This window comes from Idiotropiscis lumnitzeri, chromosome 21 (assembly GCF_059441095.1).
Source record: "Idiotropiscis lumnitzeri isolate Australia: NSW breed Sydney's pygmy pipehorse chromosome 21, RoL_Ilum_1.0, whole genome shotgun sequence".
Classification (NCBI taxonomy): domain Eukaryota; kingdom Metazoa; phylum Chordata; class Actinopteri; order Syngnathiformes; family Syngnathidae; genus Idiotropiscis; species Idiotropiscis lumnitzeri.
This window is the reverse complement of record NC_142411.1, coordinates 6839502-6860750: the sequence shown is the minus strand read 5'-3', so window position 1 is coordinate 6860750 and position 21249 is coordinate 6839502. Positions and strand designations below refer to the sequence as shown.

The 21249-nt window shown below is 41.7% G+C and overlaps 1 protein-coding gene across 1 annotated transcript; it reads right to left on the bottom strand.

Moving 5' to 3' along the window:
* Positions 1-851: 851 nt before the first annotated feature.
* Positions 852-21044, bottom strand: lpgat1 (lysophosphatidylglycerol acyltransferase 1). Its single transcript, XM_088285837.1, has 8 exons — positions 20451-21044; positions 19074-19326; positions 13496-13614; positions 12392-12487; positions 10585-10864; positions 9158-9284; positions 3576-3682; positions 852-3119 (listed from the first exon to the last, which is right to left on the bottom strand). The coding sequence occupies exons 1-8, from the start codon at positions 20481-20483 to the stop codon at positions 2968-2970; spliced, it is 1167 nt and encodes a 388-aa protein (XP_088141963.1). The 5' UTR covers positions 20484-21044; the 3' UTR covers positions 852-2967.
* Positions 21045-21249: the final 205 nt, after the last annotated feature.

Sequence of the window (21249 nt, the reverse complement as noted above, 5' to 3'; positions counted from 1 at the left end):
AACTGACACCACGGGGGGGGGGGGAATCATCCGGGGCTGGATCTGTCAGTCTGGCTCTGCAAAGGTCACTCCTGCAGAGACCTGGAGGACTGTTGGATGTCATAGTCTGGTTGTAGTTGGTTGCGTACAGGCTGCTGGGTCAAGAGGAAAACGTGCAACTTAAAAAGCAACAACAGACGTCTCACTGATGGAGGACACGAGTCTAGCGGGAGTTCATACAACACTCCCTTAGATATGTGGTAGACAATAAGAATGAAGGCTTGAGAAATTGTTTTAATACTAAACTCAAACTATGAAATTATTCTTTCACAATTATCGAATAGGATGAGCATGTGCTCTCATATTGTGATACTTGCCTACCTTGGTGACTATCAGTCAGCCTGGTCATCTTCACTGCAGCATTTTGACTTCGTAGACAGAGAGAGATGGATACTTTATCAGTCCTGTGAGTGGTAAAAGGGATGTTTTATTGTTTTCTACCGCAAGGAATGTTATCATTGTTGGAAGACCCACCAAACCGTGATATCGAGTACTCTTTGGGCCCCGTCCCTCCAAAATGGTTCATTGCAAGTGACACTGCAGAACATAGACAGGACCACTTCTCTATGGTGAAGAATTTGTCTTTAACATGATTTTGCGTATTTAACCTCTTTCCCCAGATTTGACCTTTGCATGGCATTGGCTGCTTGAAGCTTGCCGGCAGTTGACCCACCGCACATTGCACGATAACATCCCTCGAGAAAAGAGCGGAGTTGAATTTGCGTGTCAATCTGTTAGGAGACAAATCCATCAAGTATCATTCAATCCCCTCACCTGGTTAAAAGAGCATAAAGGACAAGCAGCACAAGCAGTTTAACGATCGTTGATGTTTTATTCCAGCACAAGTTTTTTGTGTTGTAAAATGGCTGTGTAACTAGGAATTCAAAGGAGAAGTACAAAATGGGAAATTACAGACAGTTCTAGAATCATTTGTTTTAATCCCTAGTGTTCATTTCCTAAAACCACATCTAGGAAAACATCACTTTTCCTGCCTTCTTTGGAAACATGGTTGAAAAAAAAAAAAAAGAAAAAAAAAAAGCTGATCAGGGCCAGTGAATGACAGATTTGAAAAGGTTTTACCAGTTGACTTAGGTAACGCTTTTTTTTTTTTTTTAATTGAATTCTTACACATTATGTCAACTGTGACAAATGATGAGGGCCGGCAATAACTAAAATATTTTTTATGTCACCAATAAATGTCGCAACTCTAGAATTCTCCAAATTAAAGCAAAAAAAATAAAATAAAATAAAAAAAAATAACAACCTCAGAACTAACAGGAAATATTTTTGCCATAGCGTGTCCCACAGCTTGCTGGCCTAATTTCAGCTTGGCCCCTTTAGAACTATTCATCCTAACAAATCTTTTTTTCCCCTCAGGAAAACAGCATCACTGGGAAATGTAGTCTTCTTCGGCAGGGTTTTTACAAAAAATGGCGTCCATGGCCATTTTATTTGGGTTTCCCGGTTATCAAGGATATGGAAGCTTCAAGAAAAATTGTAAATCTTGCACACCATTGTTGTAATAGATTCATGTACTATCTTGTGATTTTTCAACATTGGTTTTATGTTGGTAATATGAAAATTTATGACACATTTTTAGTCTATTTTATCTTGAGCTGACAATGTTTTGGGAAACCCTGTCCCACGGTTTCGGCAAAAGCTTAGAAGAAAAAGAGGGTTAACATTGGATCTTCACGACCAAACATGGGATGTCAAGTCTTGTGGGGAAAAAAAAAAATTTAAAATCACAACAATGGACCAATGAGAAGTAAACAATTATGTTGTTGTTTTTTTTTTTTTTTTTAAACAAACAAAAAAATAAAATCTGAATTATTCACATACAAGTGACGGATGTTGCGTTTCGAGGTTTGTTATGTACAGAGGATTTTGTCTTTAAAATGAAATATTTCATGAATTGTCTCCACCTTCTGATGTCACACAGTAACAACACAAAGCACATTAATCAAAGGGGGGGTCAATAAAATAAAAAAAAAATAAAATAGAAGGGATAAGGGCACTCACACTTTTATCACCTCTTAGAGTACCGATGCCTACACTTCTTAAAGCCAAAGTGAACGGTCGTATTATTTGGATGCCGTGGAAAGCATTCAGCGCAATTCTGTTCCCTTGTGTCTGAGGACAAAACCGAGCGTATGGCTTAAATAAATGTAAAACTATGCCATTTGACAAAGAGGAGAAAGAGACAAAAAAAAAAAAAGTCAAGCCTCTCAGCCCATCTTGTTGAGATGATGCACGCATGAGTCCGAGCGAGATGCTTTTCCAAGTGATCCGTACGTTTCCGCTCCAGTTTGACAGCGTTGAAATCGCAACAATCGAAGAGTGTAAACAGTCCAGATGAGAACCAAACGATAACAAATGTGCTGTCGAGGAGATGCGCAGGCCAAAAAAGAAACAAGGAAAAGAAAAAAAAAAAAACATATAGGCAGCTACCATTCAGAAATAAATCCTGGGACAGGGAGCAGTTTGGATCTTTAGTGCAATGTGGGCCAAGAGAGGAGGAGGAGCAGAGCGTCCACACGGCTGCGTGGAGACGTCGTCCACACGGACGTCCACACAAAGAGGGCAGGCTAAAGGGCGGACTTGATGTTTCTACTCTCACAGTATTCACAGACGCACACGTCCATACACACGCCATGAAACTACAGCGGTCCGTTGTCCTGAGCCTCTTGAATGCATGGGCCTATGTGTGAACATCAACATGAGAGCCGTGATGTGAAAGATCATGTGTAGTGACAGGGCTGTAATTCTGTTTGTCTACAAGTCTTATACATGTTTGTTTTTTTTTGTTTGTTTGTTTTCGCCCCGTCTTTAGTCTCGCCACGCTAATCGTAAATGTACAGTCCATCCATCGCATGGCTGATCCCGAGGCGGCGCTTTTTTTTTTTCCTGCTCACCTCGTCGGTGCCCTCAAAACATACCGCAGTAGAGGTGCCGCAAGAGGCTGTACCACATGTAGCCGGAGACGAACGCGAACGACTGGATGACGCACAGCCACACGGGGTCCAGGGTCATTTGCCGAGAGACCGCTTCCTTCTGGCCCTCGGCAGGCGGGAACGCCCCTGTGGAGAAGGAGTGTTGCGTTTCGAATGACAATTACGGCTAGTTGACTTTATGCTACATACGCTCACTCATAATACAAAATCTGAATTAAAAACATCAAAGGATTCAATCTGGATGGTTGTTTTTTTTGGGCCATTTCATGTTTTCTGGATTGGTCATGTGACCTTCACAAACTGAGTCTTTAGGTCCTGTGATGTTATTTTCAGCCGACAGAAAGAGACAAAATGGCCGCCCCCCTCTCGGATGGATGAGAAAGGGTTGATTTTCTGCTTAATTCATATCCCACAAATGCAATATTAATCAGAATTGTGTGTTTAGATTAGTGGGGGTGCATAGATGTTGTTATTGTAAAAAATATTTTGGATAGGACTTCACCTTTAACGAGTGTGGTCAGCAAGTCCGTACCTACAGAAAATCTCCCAAATGAAGTAGAAACACATCAAAAGCAAACAAACCTGTGTCATAGAAGTGGGCCAGTAAGTCTTCTTTCTCCACAAACCTCTGATACAGCCAGTCCGTCAGAGCCTGCTCCTCTACGGGAACTTCTTTAATTGGGTACATCCTGACAGAAGACACAAAAGGGATGCGTGAGCAGATCTGGCGCTGAACGCGTGCGTCAGCAACAGCCAAAAGTTCATTTTAAATGTCAATCTATGAATGTATGGGGCGTCGGCTTGTTTCGGAGAATCATTTAGCAGCGTCACATAACTGACACAACTCAAATGAGTGATTTTTATTTATTTTTTTATTTGGCCATCTGTAAGGCCTGAAAGTCTAGCCACACGGGGGCCTCAGTGGGCTGCGCTCACACAGCCCAAGCTCACCTTCAAATAGAGGTTACGTCCGCTCCCTCAGAGAAGCATTTCCTCTGCACTCAGCGTTACTTCAATATTCCTGACCGTTTAACGTCCACTGTAAAAAGGACATCTGCGCCGACGATCTGGAGGAGGAAGGCAATGGGCCGTACAGTATCGATTCCCTTTAATATGTATTGATTGGTTAAACCATTTATACCCGAGGAACGAGTCTTTACACTGGAGGTAATGGAAAAAAAAGATGAGTAGGTTTCTTAATCTCTGCTGAGATAAGCTGGTTACATTTATGACTGTTGACTTAGTTCTATGTTTAAACTTCAACTGGCAATGGTAATAACTGTCTTAAAGAAAGCACTTTGCATCTTTTTGGTAGAATTGTTCAGTATCTAAAAAAAAAAATCGTCCAATTGACGTTTCATATCAAAGAAGAAAAAAAAGTCAGATTCCTCAGAGGTCAAAGTTCAAATCATCTTAATTTGCTTTACAAAGGAAAAAAAAATGTGATTTACTTTTTCTTTAGGGGGGGGGGGTACTAAATAAAAATGCAATGATACTGACAGTTTGATCCAGGAAGAGATTTTCCAGTTTTCTTCGTTTACTATTGGAAATTCTTTTAGGAAATAATCCCAATTCGATTCGCATTGGTGGTTGACCGCAGACCTGTAACAGATTGTGTTTGACCTTCAGGACTTGACTGTATTTAATCTTTTTCCGCTAGCTATTGGCGGACGCAGTTTTACACATGTAATTTATCATTTGTGGTGAACAAAAGCACACGCTCGTGCGCAAAAGAACTATGATGAAAACCTCCAATTTCCAAGTGAACCGGGTAATACATTAACATCTGTACGTTTAAGTCACATCATTTTGCTATTTGTGCCGGGGCTGAAGTGCAGTTAACAGATGCGCTTGATTGCGGGGTGAATCATATAAGCGTTTGCGCTTCCTTATCTATTGCCTTCCAATTTTGCTTCTTTACATTTCTTAATTCTCCAGGCATTGTTACCGTTCCCAATTGGGCGAGGAGCTAATTAAATTTGGACCGTGTCAGGCAAAGGCTGCCCACTTTTACAGGGAAGATGCAATCATTATTTAGGGACTCTGTTCAGTCTTCAGTCTGTCTCGCGGGAAAATTGAGAGGACCAAAAAAAAAAAAAAAGTGACTTGCAATATTTGATGGAGGGTGCAATGTCATAAAAGGAGAACATAGAGATTAGCAAGTTGTGTTTCCTGCGCTCCTTCTGCTTGATTTTTAGTGAAGGAAAGTGTGTGCCTCTAAAGCAGCCATTAACTCATTTACCACCAGCAGAGTAAAAAAATTAATTAAAAAAAAAAAAGGATCTTTGACGTCATTATCCGTCAATGGTATTAAATGAGTTAAGCTCTTTAATTAAATCCTTCTGTGAACAGTAATATTTATTACAAACTACTTTGTGGTAAAACTATACAATAATTTTACAAATCTTAAAATGAAAAATGGAAAATGTGTTTTAAGTTGGTCTCGTTCGGATTTTGCTTTTGAGGTTATTGGATACGAGTACCTGAAAATGAAAAGCCGCTTAAAGACTCCGACATGCCGAATGTTAACCAGCCTTGCAATCATTGGAAAGAAGTTGCCAGACAATAATAGGAGTGCGCTTGATAATTGCTCCATTAACTCTTCAATTTGCTTCCTCTCTGGCTTAAGGCGGTCTCTGATCCAGGAAATGGTTCCGTCAGAAACAATGGACACGTCAGATGTAAAAGGGCTTAGCCGGAGGAAACAGCTGAGTCAACGACTAACATGTTGATATTGAAGACCTTTCCATCGCCGTAAGGATTGCGGGGACAAAGCACAAGCTAAGCGACGACACGGTTAACGCCTGTGGAGCAAGAACACTCTTGTCACTGTGACCAGATGTATCTGACCTGATCAAGTTAATGACTGTCTAAAACGGGTTCCTCTTATCAGTGCAGAGGTCATCGGTAAAGAACTACAAAGTCACTGCCACAGGTGGTCATGAACTTTATGCGGCTGGTTGTTAGGAGAAACGTTCATGGTCGAGATTTACATACTTGCTGGAGAGCCAGAACTCAAACAAATTATTTTTACCTGAATGTGTTGTCACCTAAAAGAATTATAAATGCTCAGCTCACTGAATGCAGATTTAATGCATACCACGTGTACTTTTCGTAACACATTTGAATGTATTTCTGATGATTTTGTCGCTAGGTTTTGAACCCCTCACCATGTCAATGCTTGAAACAAAAAAACGGATGCTTCTCATGCTTGGAAAGAAGAAAAAAAAAAACTAAATCACCAAGGATCTCATTATTTATACTTGGAGAGAGGTGTGATGTATTGATTGTGGAAGCCCTAAAGCCAAGCCACTCCAAGTAGGAAACAGACACGGGAAAAAAAAAATCTTCTAAAGACAGCTTCAGAAAGCAGCACGAGATCAAGCTCAACAATTTGAGCACGCGACCAGGGTCTTGTCAAAAAAAAAAATAAAACAGGCAGCCAAGTGAGCAGCTTCAAAGCATCCATGTGATGACCTGGCAAAACCCAACCCCCATAAATCATGTCACCTTGCAGCTTCTTTTTTTTTCCTCCTCCCCGAGAGCAGCTTTCAAAAAAGCAGACAGCAGCATTAAACAAGAAGGAGCGATTACAAAAAAAATAAAATAAAAATGCAACATCTTCACCACCTACCACTGCCCTTGCTTTGCCGCTGTACACCCACCTCACTCTCCCTTGCGACATTCAGTAGGCTTAGGTTGTGTGAAACTGAGATTATAAAATGAGAGTGCACGAGACGAAGGCAGGGTGACGACTGGTAGCAGAGAGGTCGAGGGATTTAAAAAAAAAAAAAAAAAGCGCAGATTCATCTCAAATGTTACACAATGCTCAGCTGCCTGTTTAGGGCTACGGCCTCTGTAATCTGATAGACAAAAAATAAAAAAAACAGAAACAGGCTGGAGCAGGTGTATTCAAGACCCTTGACTCACCACAACCAAGCTTGAACGATTACACTACACAACATTAATTATGATCCATTGATGCTTCGACACGATGCAAATACTCCCGTCACGCCATGCGAGGGAAACCGATGTCAAGCTTTCGGTTTCTTTCGACAAAAGGCACCTGGACAAGTGTGAAGAGTGTTGATGTAATGATGCAATAAAGGCAGCATGAAAAAAACTGACGGATGGCAAGGAAGAACAACGTTCCACCCACTTCTGACATGAGTGAGATGTTTATGATGGAAACGCAAACTGTTTTAAATCCTACTCTAAATGTGTTTAAACCCACATGCTCCGACGAATAAAAAAATAAGGAGCCCCCACAGCAAGTGGGTGATTTACTTGGCAGGGCAAGCACTCAGAACAGACGGTGACTGAGGTCTTTCCTGTTGCTTTTTCTGCTCAAGTCAAAACAGTCGCATGGAAATATGAAACATGGCCAGTATATTATGCCACTTTTTGGTTTCAATTTAATGTTTGACTTATCATTAAAAAAGAACTTTTGTTGAAGGGGGCACTGCCTTCTACCTTCACCAAAAGACTCGGTGTAATAACACAGGTATGACAAAGCCTTTATCCCAGGGGTGTGCAAACTTTTGGATTGGCGGGCCACAATGGGTTCTAAAATTTGACAGAGGGGCTGGACCAGGAGCGAAATGGATGGAGTGTTTTGGACACCGCACCTCATTGGAGAAAAAAAAAATACATTTAATTTGAAATTAAATTGAACAAAAGCATTACAACAATATACATGTCTTTGAAAAACCACAATATTTTGAAAATATAATATTAACAAGGTTTATTCATTAATTTTTTTCCAAGTTCAGCGGGCCGGATTAAAACGTTTAACGGGCCGCATGTGGCCCCCGGGCCGTAGTTTGCCCACACCTGCGTTATCCTTTTCCTGCACTGAACATCCTCTGTTAAATGAAGTCATCAAGACCGCTCAAATGATCGCAAACCAAATATTCTCCGGCTGCTGGTCAATCTTGTATCAAATATTTAAGTCATTTTTGGTATTTCCTACGTGGCTGAAGTTGTCAACCGAGCACATCTGAATACTACGGCTACTACTGGAAATGTGGCATTCTAAAGTGCATCCTACTACTCACTCGCACGGTGTTCAGCTGATCAGCAGGCACATTAATCCTCTTGTCTCTGGACCTGTCCCAGCATGGGTCTCAATAGTTTATGATCACTCATGTGGCTGGAACTGTAACTGTGTGTGTGTGTGTGTGTGAGTGCGCGTGTGTTTAACAGCTGTGCAGCTCTTGGCGGGGCGCCTGTCTGCAGAACACCTGACCATGCAATTGAAGGTGACTGTTTCAATGTCTCGTTAGACTGTCTCAGAGGTAAGCGGAGGAATTGTGGAATATCCGACCCTTGTATTACAGATTTAATGAGCCATTTGCCTTCGTCCAAGTTATTGGACAAAAAAAAAAAAAATAAACTCCACAGAAGGATCAGCCAAGGCCCATAAATCATCTTTTACTTTGTCCAATTACACCCTGCACAGTGAAGTGTTCACAGCATCCTGAGGGTCATCAGGACTTCAACCAGCTGCCGCTTGACCCTGAATGCATCCCCTAGAATCGACCACGTGGACACTCTGCACACCAAAAAGACATTTATCTTGAACGGAGACTTGCAACGACGCTAATCCAGACGCACCGTTATCATATACTGAATTCAACTATAGGAGGAGACCTTGAGGACAGCGAGAGGACATTTCCTCTGCCAAGCGCCGCCATATTATTAACAACAGCACTAAACGTCTTCTGGTGGTTGCCAGTGAACCGCAGACAGCGTGAAGTGACAATACGGCCCCATTTGGATCTTTTTTTAAACACTAAAAGGAGCAACTACAAAGGGAGGTCTGTTCTACAAAAGGTAAAAAGACCTTTGTAGCAACGTATCCAAAAGTGTAAAAACACCCGAGGCAAATGCTACAGCTGACTTGAAATTCAAAGCATCCTCTCAGTTTCTTTTCCACACAAACACTGGGTGGGGAGAAAAAAAAAAAAAAAAGGTCATCACGGTGATAAGTAGTGCATTAAGTCATCTAATAACGTCTTTAGCTCTGGAGTATTTTGCTGAGTCACTAAGTATGAAACAAAAGTTGCTGGGGACTTCCTTTTGCAATCTCGACCTATCAGTGGGTGGACTCTGAATATGCCTGTCTGTACAACTTTGATGATCTAATTTTATTCATCCCTTACCTGTAGTGAACATGTGTGACAGTTGCCGACCTGTATCCAAAAATCCAAGTCTGGATGTCCATGGGCCGTGCTTTGGGATAAGCTATGGTCACGTCTATCACCCACTGCAGGCCTTTGCGCTTTTTACCTGGAAAATTCAAATAAGGCTGTCAGGCTGGTAATAAACTTTTTTTTTTTTTAGCCGCAAATGTTTTGAGTCTGTCTAATGCAGCTTTGTTTAAAAACAAACAAACAAGCAAAAAAAAAAGCAAAGAAATATGAAGCAGACCGTGAAAAAAAAAAACGTTACACACGTGGGGGTGTGATATGAAATGTGAATATTTGAACAAGGCAAGGCAAGTTTCTTTGTCTAGAAGCCTTCAAACAATTTGGTAGTGAGTTACGGAGACATTTGCACGAGACATACTGGACTGTATACAAACGTGTGTCCACCAAGCATATTTGTGTAAGAATTAGCTAAAAACCAAAGCACATGTTGCGAGCTCATTGATACTCCAGATTAGGTGACTTGACGGTATTGACGGGAATCGCCACAGCCATCACAGCATGCGTAATTAGATGGCAAGCTTCGTCCCAGTGCGTGTGCAGCGAGCCAAAATACGGCGCTCTGAGCCAAGGCGTCGCGAGTAAATAAACGACAAAGGCGTGTCCTTCGGCAAACACCGCGAGGGCGACAAATGCAGAAGGAAGGTATCTTGGTCGGGATTACACCATGACAGCAGACTCAATATTACCCAGACGCAGCCATGTGATTGGTTGGGGGTCACATGGGTTTATCATGAACCGATGCACGTCATGAACTTTGCCAGAGTGCTCGCTATCTTTTCTACAACATGTATGCCTCATCAGCGTTTGAGCCAAGGAGACACTGAATGGCCGTTACACAGTGGCACACATATTCACATCAAATCCCGTTTTCTGCAAGTGGCCCATTTGTCTCGGAGTGAGTCAGCAAAAAAAACGCGGGCATCTCTGCAGAGCATTACAGAGGGTCAGGGTGAGACGGTGCTTGCGCAAACTAACACACACAGAGGACATAGGGACATGGTACTCTTCAGGGTATTTATTATTATTTTTTTTTCCTCGCTTGCCCTACGTTTAAATGCCATTAGCTAGATTCAAGCGGAAGGACAAAGCCTCCCGCACCAACCTGCTTGCGGCATTCAGAGAAAGCAGCTAAAACGAGAACATGCACCGACTGCACATGCGGCACATCTCCTTTGTTTTGACACTGTCGTCCTAAAGAGGGAAGAAGTGACATTGGTATGCATAGCGCCGAGCCTATCGGGCACACAGCTGAGGCACAATTTCAACAATCTCGACAGTGAAATAACAAATCACCCTTCAAATGGATTTTTTTTTTTTTTGCACCCGAGTAAGTTTTGCTTTGTGCGCTTGCACAGCATGCACATGTCCGAGTCGGTTACCTGTCTGGTTGGGCGTCCCGCTCTCATTGGCCACACTGCCATTCTCATGCTGGGCTGACAGAGTTTTCAGGATGACGTGGGTGGCACCGAGGCGAGGCAGCGTGACGTGGGTCAGGTGGGGAAGAGAATGCTTTTTGGCAAACATCTGGCTGGTTTCCCTCCGCTTGCGCAGGAAGCCACCCTCGGGGAACAGTACTATCCACTTCCTGTCACGACTATGGTAATATTTGTCTAAGTGATCCTTCAAGTAGACCAGCTGCTTGTCTCGGTGGGCTTTACCCTAAAGGCAATAAAGACAATGCTTGACAACCAACACTTTCAACAGCGAGACATACACAAGATATTTTTTGTACGTGAGAATGCAAAGGAGCAAACACTAATAGGTTAGCGGGAGCACTACAGAGCACTCCGATCAGCAATAATGTCGTACTATGGATATGAAAAATGACATTAGGGACATTAGCGGGGACAGGAAGAAGATTCGGGGGATTGATCCGCAGTAAAGTTCAGTTGGTCAAAAGCCAATTTAAATGCATCAGCAGCATCCAGTCTTTCGGCGGAGGAGATCACTGGATTGTTTGTGTGTCCGGGCTGGGTCAACGAGTCCACCCACACGGGAGCAATAGGTGCGCCAAGTGGGCAAAAATATTTCGCCAAATATAGGTCATTTTATATTCCAATCAGAATATATATCCTGATATATTACATGAAATTAATGGCAATTTTTTTTGGAGTGCACCTAAATTTACATGCGCCTACGGTATGTTTATGAATACAACTCTAGTGTACCAGTCACATTGTGCGAAAAAAATAAATAAATAAATTAATTAATTAAAATTTTTAAAAAATATATATTTATGAAAAAAAATAAAATAAATAAATATATAAATAAATAAAAAAATGTTTATAAAAATAAAGGTTACTATAGACGGAGGTAATTTATCCATAAAGTGTTTTCCCAACTGGGATATTATGTCAAAGCCAGTGTGTAGCATGTGATATTCATGAACACCACGCTGACGTGTTTTAAAATAGGATTTTGTTCCACGTGCAAATGTGCAGCCAGCCGCTGCTGCTGTGCACATGGTGGTGAGATATGTCTGCGAGGCCCAATGAACAGCAGATGCTTGCCTGGCTGTCGCTGTGCGAGGTATTTTGGGGAAGGATGTCAACAATGCACACTAGCATGCCAGAAGGGATCACAGCAATGACCAAGCCCAGTCAGCCTCGCCGAGCCTGGACACAATGCTCTATGAGATATTCCGAGGCAAAACATTGCTGCTGCAGTCAAGAAAATGACTTAAAGCAGATGACTGCTGATTGTCCCTACGGATTAAATCAATGAAGCCTTACAACACGCGTCGTATCCCAGGAATTCGGGGAAGATAGCATTCCCGATGTATTCCCAGTGGGTGTCTGTGTGTCGGCCGGTCAAAGCAGCCTGCTCTGCTCTAGATGCCCCCACAACTAAGGGTTCGTCTGACCCAGCAGGGTTGAGCGACCTACAACCCAGACTCCACACACACACACACACACAACTGTCCACAGTGGCTTCGCAGAGGACGCCACGGCCTTCAGAAGCCTAAATGCGTGCAAGCATTCCAGCTGGGACGAGCAGATGGGTAGTGACTGTACTTTTGTGGATGGAAAAAAATTAACTCACAGCAGCAGCCGGGAGGTTAAAACAAGTTTAGTAATGGCCGTATGGAGTATGTTCGTTTTTTAAAAAAAAATTTTATGGTGGGATAAAGAACAAGGAGCGATGATAAATCCATTTACCATTTCACACATTATTCGGAGCTCTTACCTGTCGGATGAAGAAGTCACCGTGGATGAGGGACACTAGGCCAAAGTTTGTGTATTTGAACACATGGTCCATCAACCACATCATTTTTCGGACCACCTGAAAAGAAAGACGAACTTACACGCTTGCTCTTTTTCAAACCGACTTGCTGTTATTGTTCTGTCCTTATTTGTGCAACCATGGAAATAAATTGTCCTACAATACCTAAATTCATTCTGAGCATTCTATTTAATTTTAAAATCTTTATCAAATGCAATAATATAATGGTACATTCCGTTTATCACAGGCACATGTAACATTATCTGGTGCTATCTTCCTTATCATTGCTTGAGCAATTTTCTTTTTATTGAAACCCCTTGCTTAGTCTGTGATGTATATCTTGCTGGCACCGCACCCTTTGTACTTACTCATTGCCTCACTTACTTTATGGCGTTAACTCGTGTAAATAATTGTTCTGCTCTCTGATCCCCTAATCGCTTTAAAGGGATTAAGAAATGTTATACTGCATTTTCTGTAATAGATGGTTTATAAACCAGTAATTGAATGACATAAATAGTCATTCGGGAAACAGTCTTGACCAACCCATGAGAGGCACATCCCTGAGAAAACAATGTTGGAAAAACAAAGTGTATATAGCAGGCGTGGGCAAACTACGGCCCGAGGGCCACACGTGGCCCATTAAACGTTTTAATCCGGCCCGCCAAACTTGAAAAAATTAAATGAATAAACCTCATTAATGTTTTATTTTCTAAATACTGTGGTGTGTCAAACCTAGATATTTTGTTGTAATGCTTTTGTTCATTTCATTTCAAATTAAATGTCATTTTTTTCTCCGATGAGGTGAGGTGACCAAAACACTCCATCCATCTGCTCCTGGTCCGGCCCCTCTGTCAAATTTTAGAACCCATTGTGGCCCGCCAATCAAAAAGTTTGCCCAGCCATGGTATATAGGCTAAGCAGATACTTTATTGACATTTGAGGTCAGAGCCGTTCTTCGGTAATACAATACTTAATTCTGTGTTTTCAGTATTTGGACTCAACGTCATTCGACTCGAACGTCGCAATGAAATACAGGTTCGAGGCAAAGTCCGCCATCTGTCTTCTTACCATGCCCTTGTCTTGCAGGCACATCATAAGGGTGCATACATCTCCCGTGGATTGATGGTTGACAATGACCATGGCTTCGTCTTCAGAGATGGGCCGCACATCATCACCCCACTCCGTTACTGCCAAGCAAACGAGACACACAGCGTTCAGCTCGCTTGCTTTAGACGTGACACGTGGTTTCCGTTTCAAATGGAATATGAATAAAAATATCGCCGCACGCTTCTGTTCCACAGGCCAAATGGGGTCTTAGCTACCAAGAGAATAATACACAACCATTATTAACTTGGAGCCGCGTTTCCTTGCGATAGACAAAGCGCTTTCAACATGACAATAACCGGCATGAATTAGCAACTAGAGGGGGGAAATCTGAAGTGGCCTTTGCTCCTCTTTTCCTGATTTGCATTGTCGAGCATCTATTCAGAGCATACGGGCTATTTTACAAGCCAATTGCCAGCGCGTGATTGTTGACAGCACACACAGGAGCCTCGACAAAGGGGGAAATGTTGCTCATGTCTGACGTGGGTGCGCAAACAATAGTTCTCCCGGATAACACAAGGAACCATTTGCAATTTAAAGTACTCTTCGGCAGCTCAGCATATTAAACGAGAATTGTGGAGATCTGCTAAAAGCCCGAGGGGGTGAAAGGATTCAGCTGAGCTGCAGTCATGTGCGGGGAATCCCCACAGTCATGGGTGGGTCAGCTCAAGATGTGTGATGGAAATGTTGCAGCAGTTTCCTCTCCAAAAGCAGAAGAGGTGAAGTTTGGATTACAAAAAAAAAAAAAAAAACAAAAAAAAACAAAAAAAAAAAAGCCTGGACAGCTTTTTCCAGGATGCAAATTTCACGTTTGATTAAACCAGAACAGAACACAGTACACGATTGTGATAAAACAGGAAAGACATATTTGGAGAAAGGTTGTTAGCAGGTTACTTACAAAGACATTTATCCAAAAATCGACGGATGATAGCAAGAAAATGGCACGTTGAGCGTATATAATAAACCTTCAAAAATAAAAAGAAGAGATTTTTATCGTGTCTTATTTTTCTAGAACTTGAGTGAGTCCCTCCCTCGCGTGTTTTAACATAAATAAATAGGATTATGATTATATTGCACCATCAAAGGTTGAGGCAACTGTGTAAACTAACATTTGCATGCCGGATTTTAAGCAACCTGAAGTAGATTACAGCACTCACAGAATATCCGTAGATCATACTTTTGCAACCCCAAAATACCCGGTAGGAGAAACAACGTCTGATTTTACCGCTGGAGCAATGGCAGAGTCGCGACTAAAGCAGTGGCAAGCAGAGTAGGTTCGGTGCAAAGGAAAAGGGGAAACGTCGCAGCTTCATGACACACACACACTTTCAAAAAGAACGCAAGGCAAGGTTAAAAAGTGAAAATGGGATGGTGGGACAGAGTTCGCCCTTAGTACATCAGATTGTCCTGAGAAAACGGAATTGGTCACTTGAGGAAAATGACACATCTTTGACGCTTAGGCGTGTTTGTGTGTGCGCTGAAGGCGATGTCAATTCATAAGAAGCGTGCTCTCCTCCTCGCTGATGTCCCCATTGTCGCCGGAGACGAGCATTAACCATATCACAGAGATGGGTCATCTGTCAGATAGAATACATTGGGGAAATTGTCTTTGAGAGACGACACGGTTAGCGCAGCGAGGTGACAAGCATGCTACAGGCGCAGCGTCTTAATCCGCGGTGGTCATTTCAACCCACCCCTGCAAACGGTCGGCCCTCTCTCGAGGCAGAGGAGAATTTGGCCACTGACCCTTTTAATTAATCTCTTGTCACCCCAGCAGTGACTCGACTAGCAAGCCAGAAAATGAGGGCCAAATTGCCAATGATATTCAAAGCTTTGGAGCTTACCGCAAAATTCCTTCGGCGCAAATATCAGAGAGTGCTGAGTGTTTTTTTTAATAAACACAAAACACGGATATTTGATGAGTAAATAAAAATATTTTACGTTCATGATTCCAATGACGCCTGAGATATTTTATGTAAGACAGAGGTAAATATTTTTTCTGTCCTGATTAACTCATTTAATCCCAGCCGTTTTCGCAAGCGGAAACACCTTAATCACATCACTTTTTCCTGGATTTTGCAAAGCCTACGGAATATTGTGTTCTAAAGATATCAAAACATGGAGCGATGACGCCCAAAAAAAAAAAAAAAAAAAAAGAAAAAAAGTCTAAGACGTATAAATACGTCTTCGGGAGGCGGGGACTACAATTTTTAAAACGTATATATACGTTTTATGGATTGAATGACTTAAAGCAGTGCAAATACCCCCCCCCTCATCTAATTAACACTTTTTTATTCAGCTAAAAAAAAAAAAAAAAAAGGGACTTCAGACACACTAGCTTCTGGATTGTTTTCATACGCACATCACGGTGTACAGTTTTACTAAAGTCTAATAGTGACACGCCAAAAATAAACTTTCCCTTTATACAAGCAGTAAAAAGGTGCACAGAATTCATCCGTTAGATCAGTACATGTAGTTCTTTAACAGGAACAGACACAATCACGATAAAAAAATAAATGTCATTGTGACGATGGCGTTGATGTGCCTAAAAATGTTTGCCCAACTTGGTGTGAAAAACGAAACTCGGCAGCTCTGAAAAAGTCCCCGTGAGATGTCAATTGAGGTGCATACTGTGCACGACATGCCTCACATATTATTCGATTTCTTTTAACGCTGCGACGAAAGTTCCATTTGATTGGATGCTTAACGCTCATTAATTACAACTAATGCCCAAATTCCATATATTTTGACTCATATCTATTATTTTTTGGGCTCCAATATCTCCCTCCTACCAAAGCCACATCCGCCTCAAACCGATCATACAAATGATGACCCACTGTTGATAATTTCCTCGCATATTAGCAACCAGGTGCAGCAAACACTGTATAATGAGGACCACGTCAATCAAGCACGGTCTGCACATGCCCACGCAGTCCAGAAAATAGGTCTGAGCCAAGTAACCGACAACACGCGTGTGGGTGCTGCATGACTACACACAGGAGGCATTAACAAACGACGAGTGGTGGACATCATCCACCATCATTATCCTTTGGTTCTTCCAACGAGACCTCGCACAGTTTGCCTGCTTTTATCAACAACAGGTCTAATGACTTACAACCCACCACCAAGCCCACCATCCTCTTAAGGAATCTGGACTTGGCACGCTTTTAGAAGCTACAACGAGAGCAAGCACTTCTCTTACGACATTGTTTACATGGTGAAAAGCAACGTTTACCTCGCCGCCTGCTCCTTTTGGCAAACGTGGAATCAACACATCATGACCTGATCTTCACAAGTGATTGTGTTTGCAAGAGACTCAACCATCTTTTTTGAATGCAGAGAATATACGATGCTAGTGAAATGATCGCCATTTGAACGTGACGTTATTTCAAAGAGAAACTATATTTTTTTATTGCCAATGAAATCAGGATGTCACTTCCCTGGCTGCTCAGTACATCATGGTTGCATTTACTAGATGTTATAAATTAATAATTAACTGCCGCGCGGCTAATTTTGCCGTGTAAACTTGTTTTATGGAAAGCGACTCGACTCCACGGGACACACTGTTACGTTACCTTTGCACATCACATGTACTTCACCTATAGTCACAGATAAGATGACGCTATGATAACTTATGCGTTACGACACAGTAATTACACGTGAGCAAAATTGCGTTAAGGTTTATCGACAATTAATACATAAAAATATACAATGTGTGAAGATTTAAATCTCTAGCTTCACGTAAACAGGGCATCTTAAAATGTGAGTAATTTAACTTTATTTTAGTTTTATTCCATTTAATGACATGATTGAACATTGATATGAACAGTTAAAAAAAAACCACAGGAACAGATGAATTCCATTTTCATTATTTCTTGAGAACTAAATTCTGAATTCAAACAAATTCAGAGGTCATCTGGCGCCTCAGAACAGATTGTGTTCTACATTGAGGTGGAAACGGTACAGTTAAAACCAACTTGCTGCCTTGAAATGATATATTAACACGTCACAGACCTTTTAAAGTTAGCACAACTTCAAAAATAACTTTAACAAGGTATCGCGCTGGGTCTTCCGAATCAAGACACCTGATCCTAAGCAAGAGTGTGTCACATCCAAGTGTAGACTGCCATCCTCCAAAGTCTAAAACCTCCTTCGTCTGGCAAACTGCATGTCATGCCAATGTTGCATAACACAATAGCAGGTGTCCTATAGGCTGACAAGAATGCATGATTGATCAGTACACCTTGTTATTCCCGACGAACAATTAGTAAGCATTTTGCTCACAGCCCCCGTGCAACCAAACACCACCGACTGCATGAATCACTGACAAGACGTTCTACACAGTAGACGTGGGAAATAATAGACGGACCCTGCTGATTTTTTTCCCCCCACCTCTCATATTACGCAGCAATTCATTTCTTTGTTGGGGAGAGTAACAATTAAAATACTTCCTAAAGCTTGACTTCCTCAAGTAACACTTTACTTATTGAGTGTTCAAGTTGAAGAAGTGCAAGAATTGCGTATGAACAGATGCTACGTTGAAAGCATGGGATGGTGCAAAGGCGTTACGCTGACTAGTCGTGCAACAATAACATTGGCTAAACAATCCGATACAGGAGTTTATATCTAAAAAAAATTCCAAAGACTTCCGGCGAAGGCGGCGATAACATTATGAACTTGCTCAAATATTCTTTTCTTTATCGCAGGTGCCTTCGGACAAATTAAGGAACAGAGAGTTCATAAAATAACTCTGGTTTGATACCTCCCGTTTTTTCTTAAAAAAAATAAAAATAAATAAAATGCAGAATCAAATCGAAGATCAAGAATCGGAACGGGACTCGTCCATATACTAACAATGCTCAACTCTAATGACAGGTCATGTGAAATAACCTAAAGATGCCCGAACTGTACAAAATAACTCCACAAGCGTCAACAACAAGTCAAAACAACATGAAAGTAAGAGCAAACACATGAATAATAAAAAGTGGGCGGGATTCTAAGATGTTTAGGACAAAAAAAAAAGTTGGATTTTTGGGGTCATGATGACTTGTGCAATTATTTAATGAAGCTGACGAAATGTAACATAGACTGACACTTCCCCTTCATTAATTTCAATCAGGCAATTACATAGTTTTTTCTATAGATGGAAACATCTTGAATGTATAATATTTAGACTGTAGTTAATGCTTTATTGGATGCGTTTTACTGTTTATTTGCGTTGTTAGGGAAGACACGGCTTTATAATCATCAATTCATCCGTCAATTAACCTATTCTCATTTTTTTTACCTTGTCCTCTGATATTTGATGAAAAACGTACCTTTTCGACTTTTTATGTACTTTCGATTGTTTTAAGATGCCACAAGATGGCGCCAAAGGCCTGTCTACACAGTAATTGATTTAAAGAAAGTATTTAAGTGACACATCTTGACTGAGAGACAAGGTTTGTACGTCAGGAAGGAGTATGGGTCGTTCGCAAAAATTAGGATTCTTCACTGCATGTTTCCGCTGCATTTGTATCGGTCCAGATCTAAAACATCTTACCTGTGTAGCCTGCAATCCAGCCCCACGACGACACCATGGCCAGCAGCCATTTAAACATGACGCCCTCGAGGTGCCAGAACGTGGAGCTGTGCCATATTCTCAGGGGCTGCAGCACGAGCAGGTACAGGCAGTAGGACGGGATGGCTACGCAGTTGTTGATGAACATAAATACGAAACGGAGCACAGCCTTTAGCAGAGTCCAGCCCAGTTTGCCGGCCCCGTCCAACAGCTGGGCCATCGTGATCCACACTGTCTGGAAAAAAGAAAAGGAGACCCTGAGGCGTGCGTGTGTGTGTATGTGTCAATATGTAAGAGTAGCGTCACTGACGAACACCAACAGACCATCCTGAAAATCAATACAGCACAGGACCTTACCCAAAACAAAACAGCATGACGTCAATGTTGGGCAGAAAACGCCTATTTCTAAATTTGGTCAATTTGATGTTTTTTTTTCACAAATGGATGCTTTTGGCTAGTCCCCATGTGACTTTCCTTGCAAGTTCTGCCCAAAGCCAGGGCAAAGAACGTTCTGATTTGTAATTATTGTAGGTTTTACTGAATTGCAAATATATTCACAGGTTTCTTGCTGAATGTTCATATTTTGGATAATTTTGCCATACTTTTATGCAGCATAATCTATTTTAAATTCAAGTTGATTTATTTTCAGAATATTGTATTAATGCTGTCTGTTCTGATTCACATCTTTGTTCAAAAGCGTTTACTTGTAGTCTGTTCAAATAAACTTTAACCTGTTCAAGTTTTAATTGAATTCTGCAAACAAGTCAGAATCTTGCTTCACACTTCTATCATTTAAAAGCTTCCCATTTATCTTGTTTTAATGTGAACATATATCTTGCAAGTTCCAGTGTGAAAACACTGATGAACTTTTCACTTAACTATGTGTATTTTTTTTTTTTATTGCGTTCAAGTTAGCCCCTTTTTTTAAGCGGCAGCAACAACAGATAACCTCCTTTAGGAATGAATGTGAACATAGCGATCACCAATTCGGAATGATGCCATAATATGGACTTTAAATGAGAATAATTTAAGGTTGTGCGTCTTCGAACAAGCTGCCTTGGCGCCTCTGTAATGCGTGAAAAGATTGGACCACGAAAGGACTTAATGTCAAGCTAGCTAGCACTAGTGTGGGCTGGGCTAGCATAGCAGATCTCTTTTGTTTCTGCAGAAACTCGTGTGTTTTAATGCGTAACTACAAAACATTAAAAATCTTGTAAGATATTTAAAAGAACGCTCTGGTTCTTGACTGGACATTAAATGTAAGCGCCAATGCAGAGCCAATGCACTCTACTCTATCTGCCTGTCCAGGATATAGTCAGACCCTTATTTTGACTTGACGTCTGGTAGGTCGTTACTTACCGAAGTAATGTCACAGAAGCATCCAAAGAGCATTAAAGATGTAGCAAAAAGCCAATGTGTTGAAGCCAGGCGAACGCAGTCATGTGCGGTGGAAAAAAAGCCCTAAACCAATAAGTTAGCACATTTTCCCAGCAGATATGGTCCGTATTTTGGTCAAAACTAGGGACATCGCTCAATTGGTCTGATGTCGTCGCAACAAACCGCAATCACACCCATCGAGGCGACGTTATCCAGGGCTGCTCGAGGGGTCGAGTGAATCCCGGTGGGCACCGTTAGCCAGCTAGCTCGCTAGCTAGCTAGCTAGCAAGGAGCTCCACTTGAGCGCGGTCGGCTCCATCGCAGTCAGACACCGGGGTGATAATTCCACCTATGCATCATCACCATCATGGTCGTCTGGTTTAAGATCTCAATCGAGATCCTGTCTTCTGCGAACAAGAGAAGCCAAGCCCCGATTCAGGAGTCGGTGCAGCCACGACAAGCGTTCAATGGTGAAGACATGAAGTAGTCAAATTGTTACAACGGCGATGTTGCTCTTGCAGGCTGGCAGGACACCGTTATCTATCTGCTTTAAATCGAGATTCACACCGCGGTGAGTTCAGAGCGTATATGTAGATAAAGCCGGACGTGAGTCGTATGCTTTCACAATAAAAACTTTTAGCACAACAAACAATCATTGAAACACAATAAATTCTATCAATTTTCGAAAATCTGAGAGTTTTCAGACCTAAATTATACGTTTTAATTTGTTCGCCTGTACACCACACAGAATGTCCGTTAGTTACAAAAAGACTAGCATTTG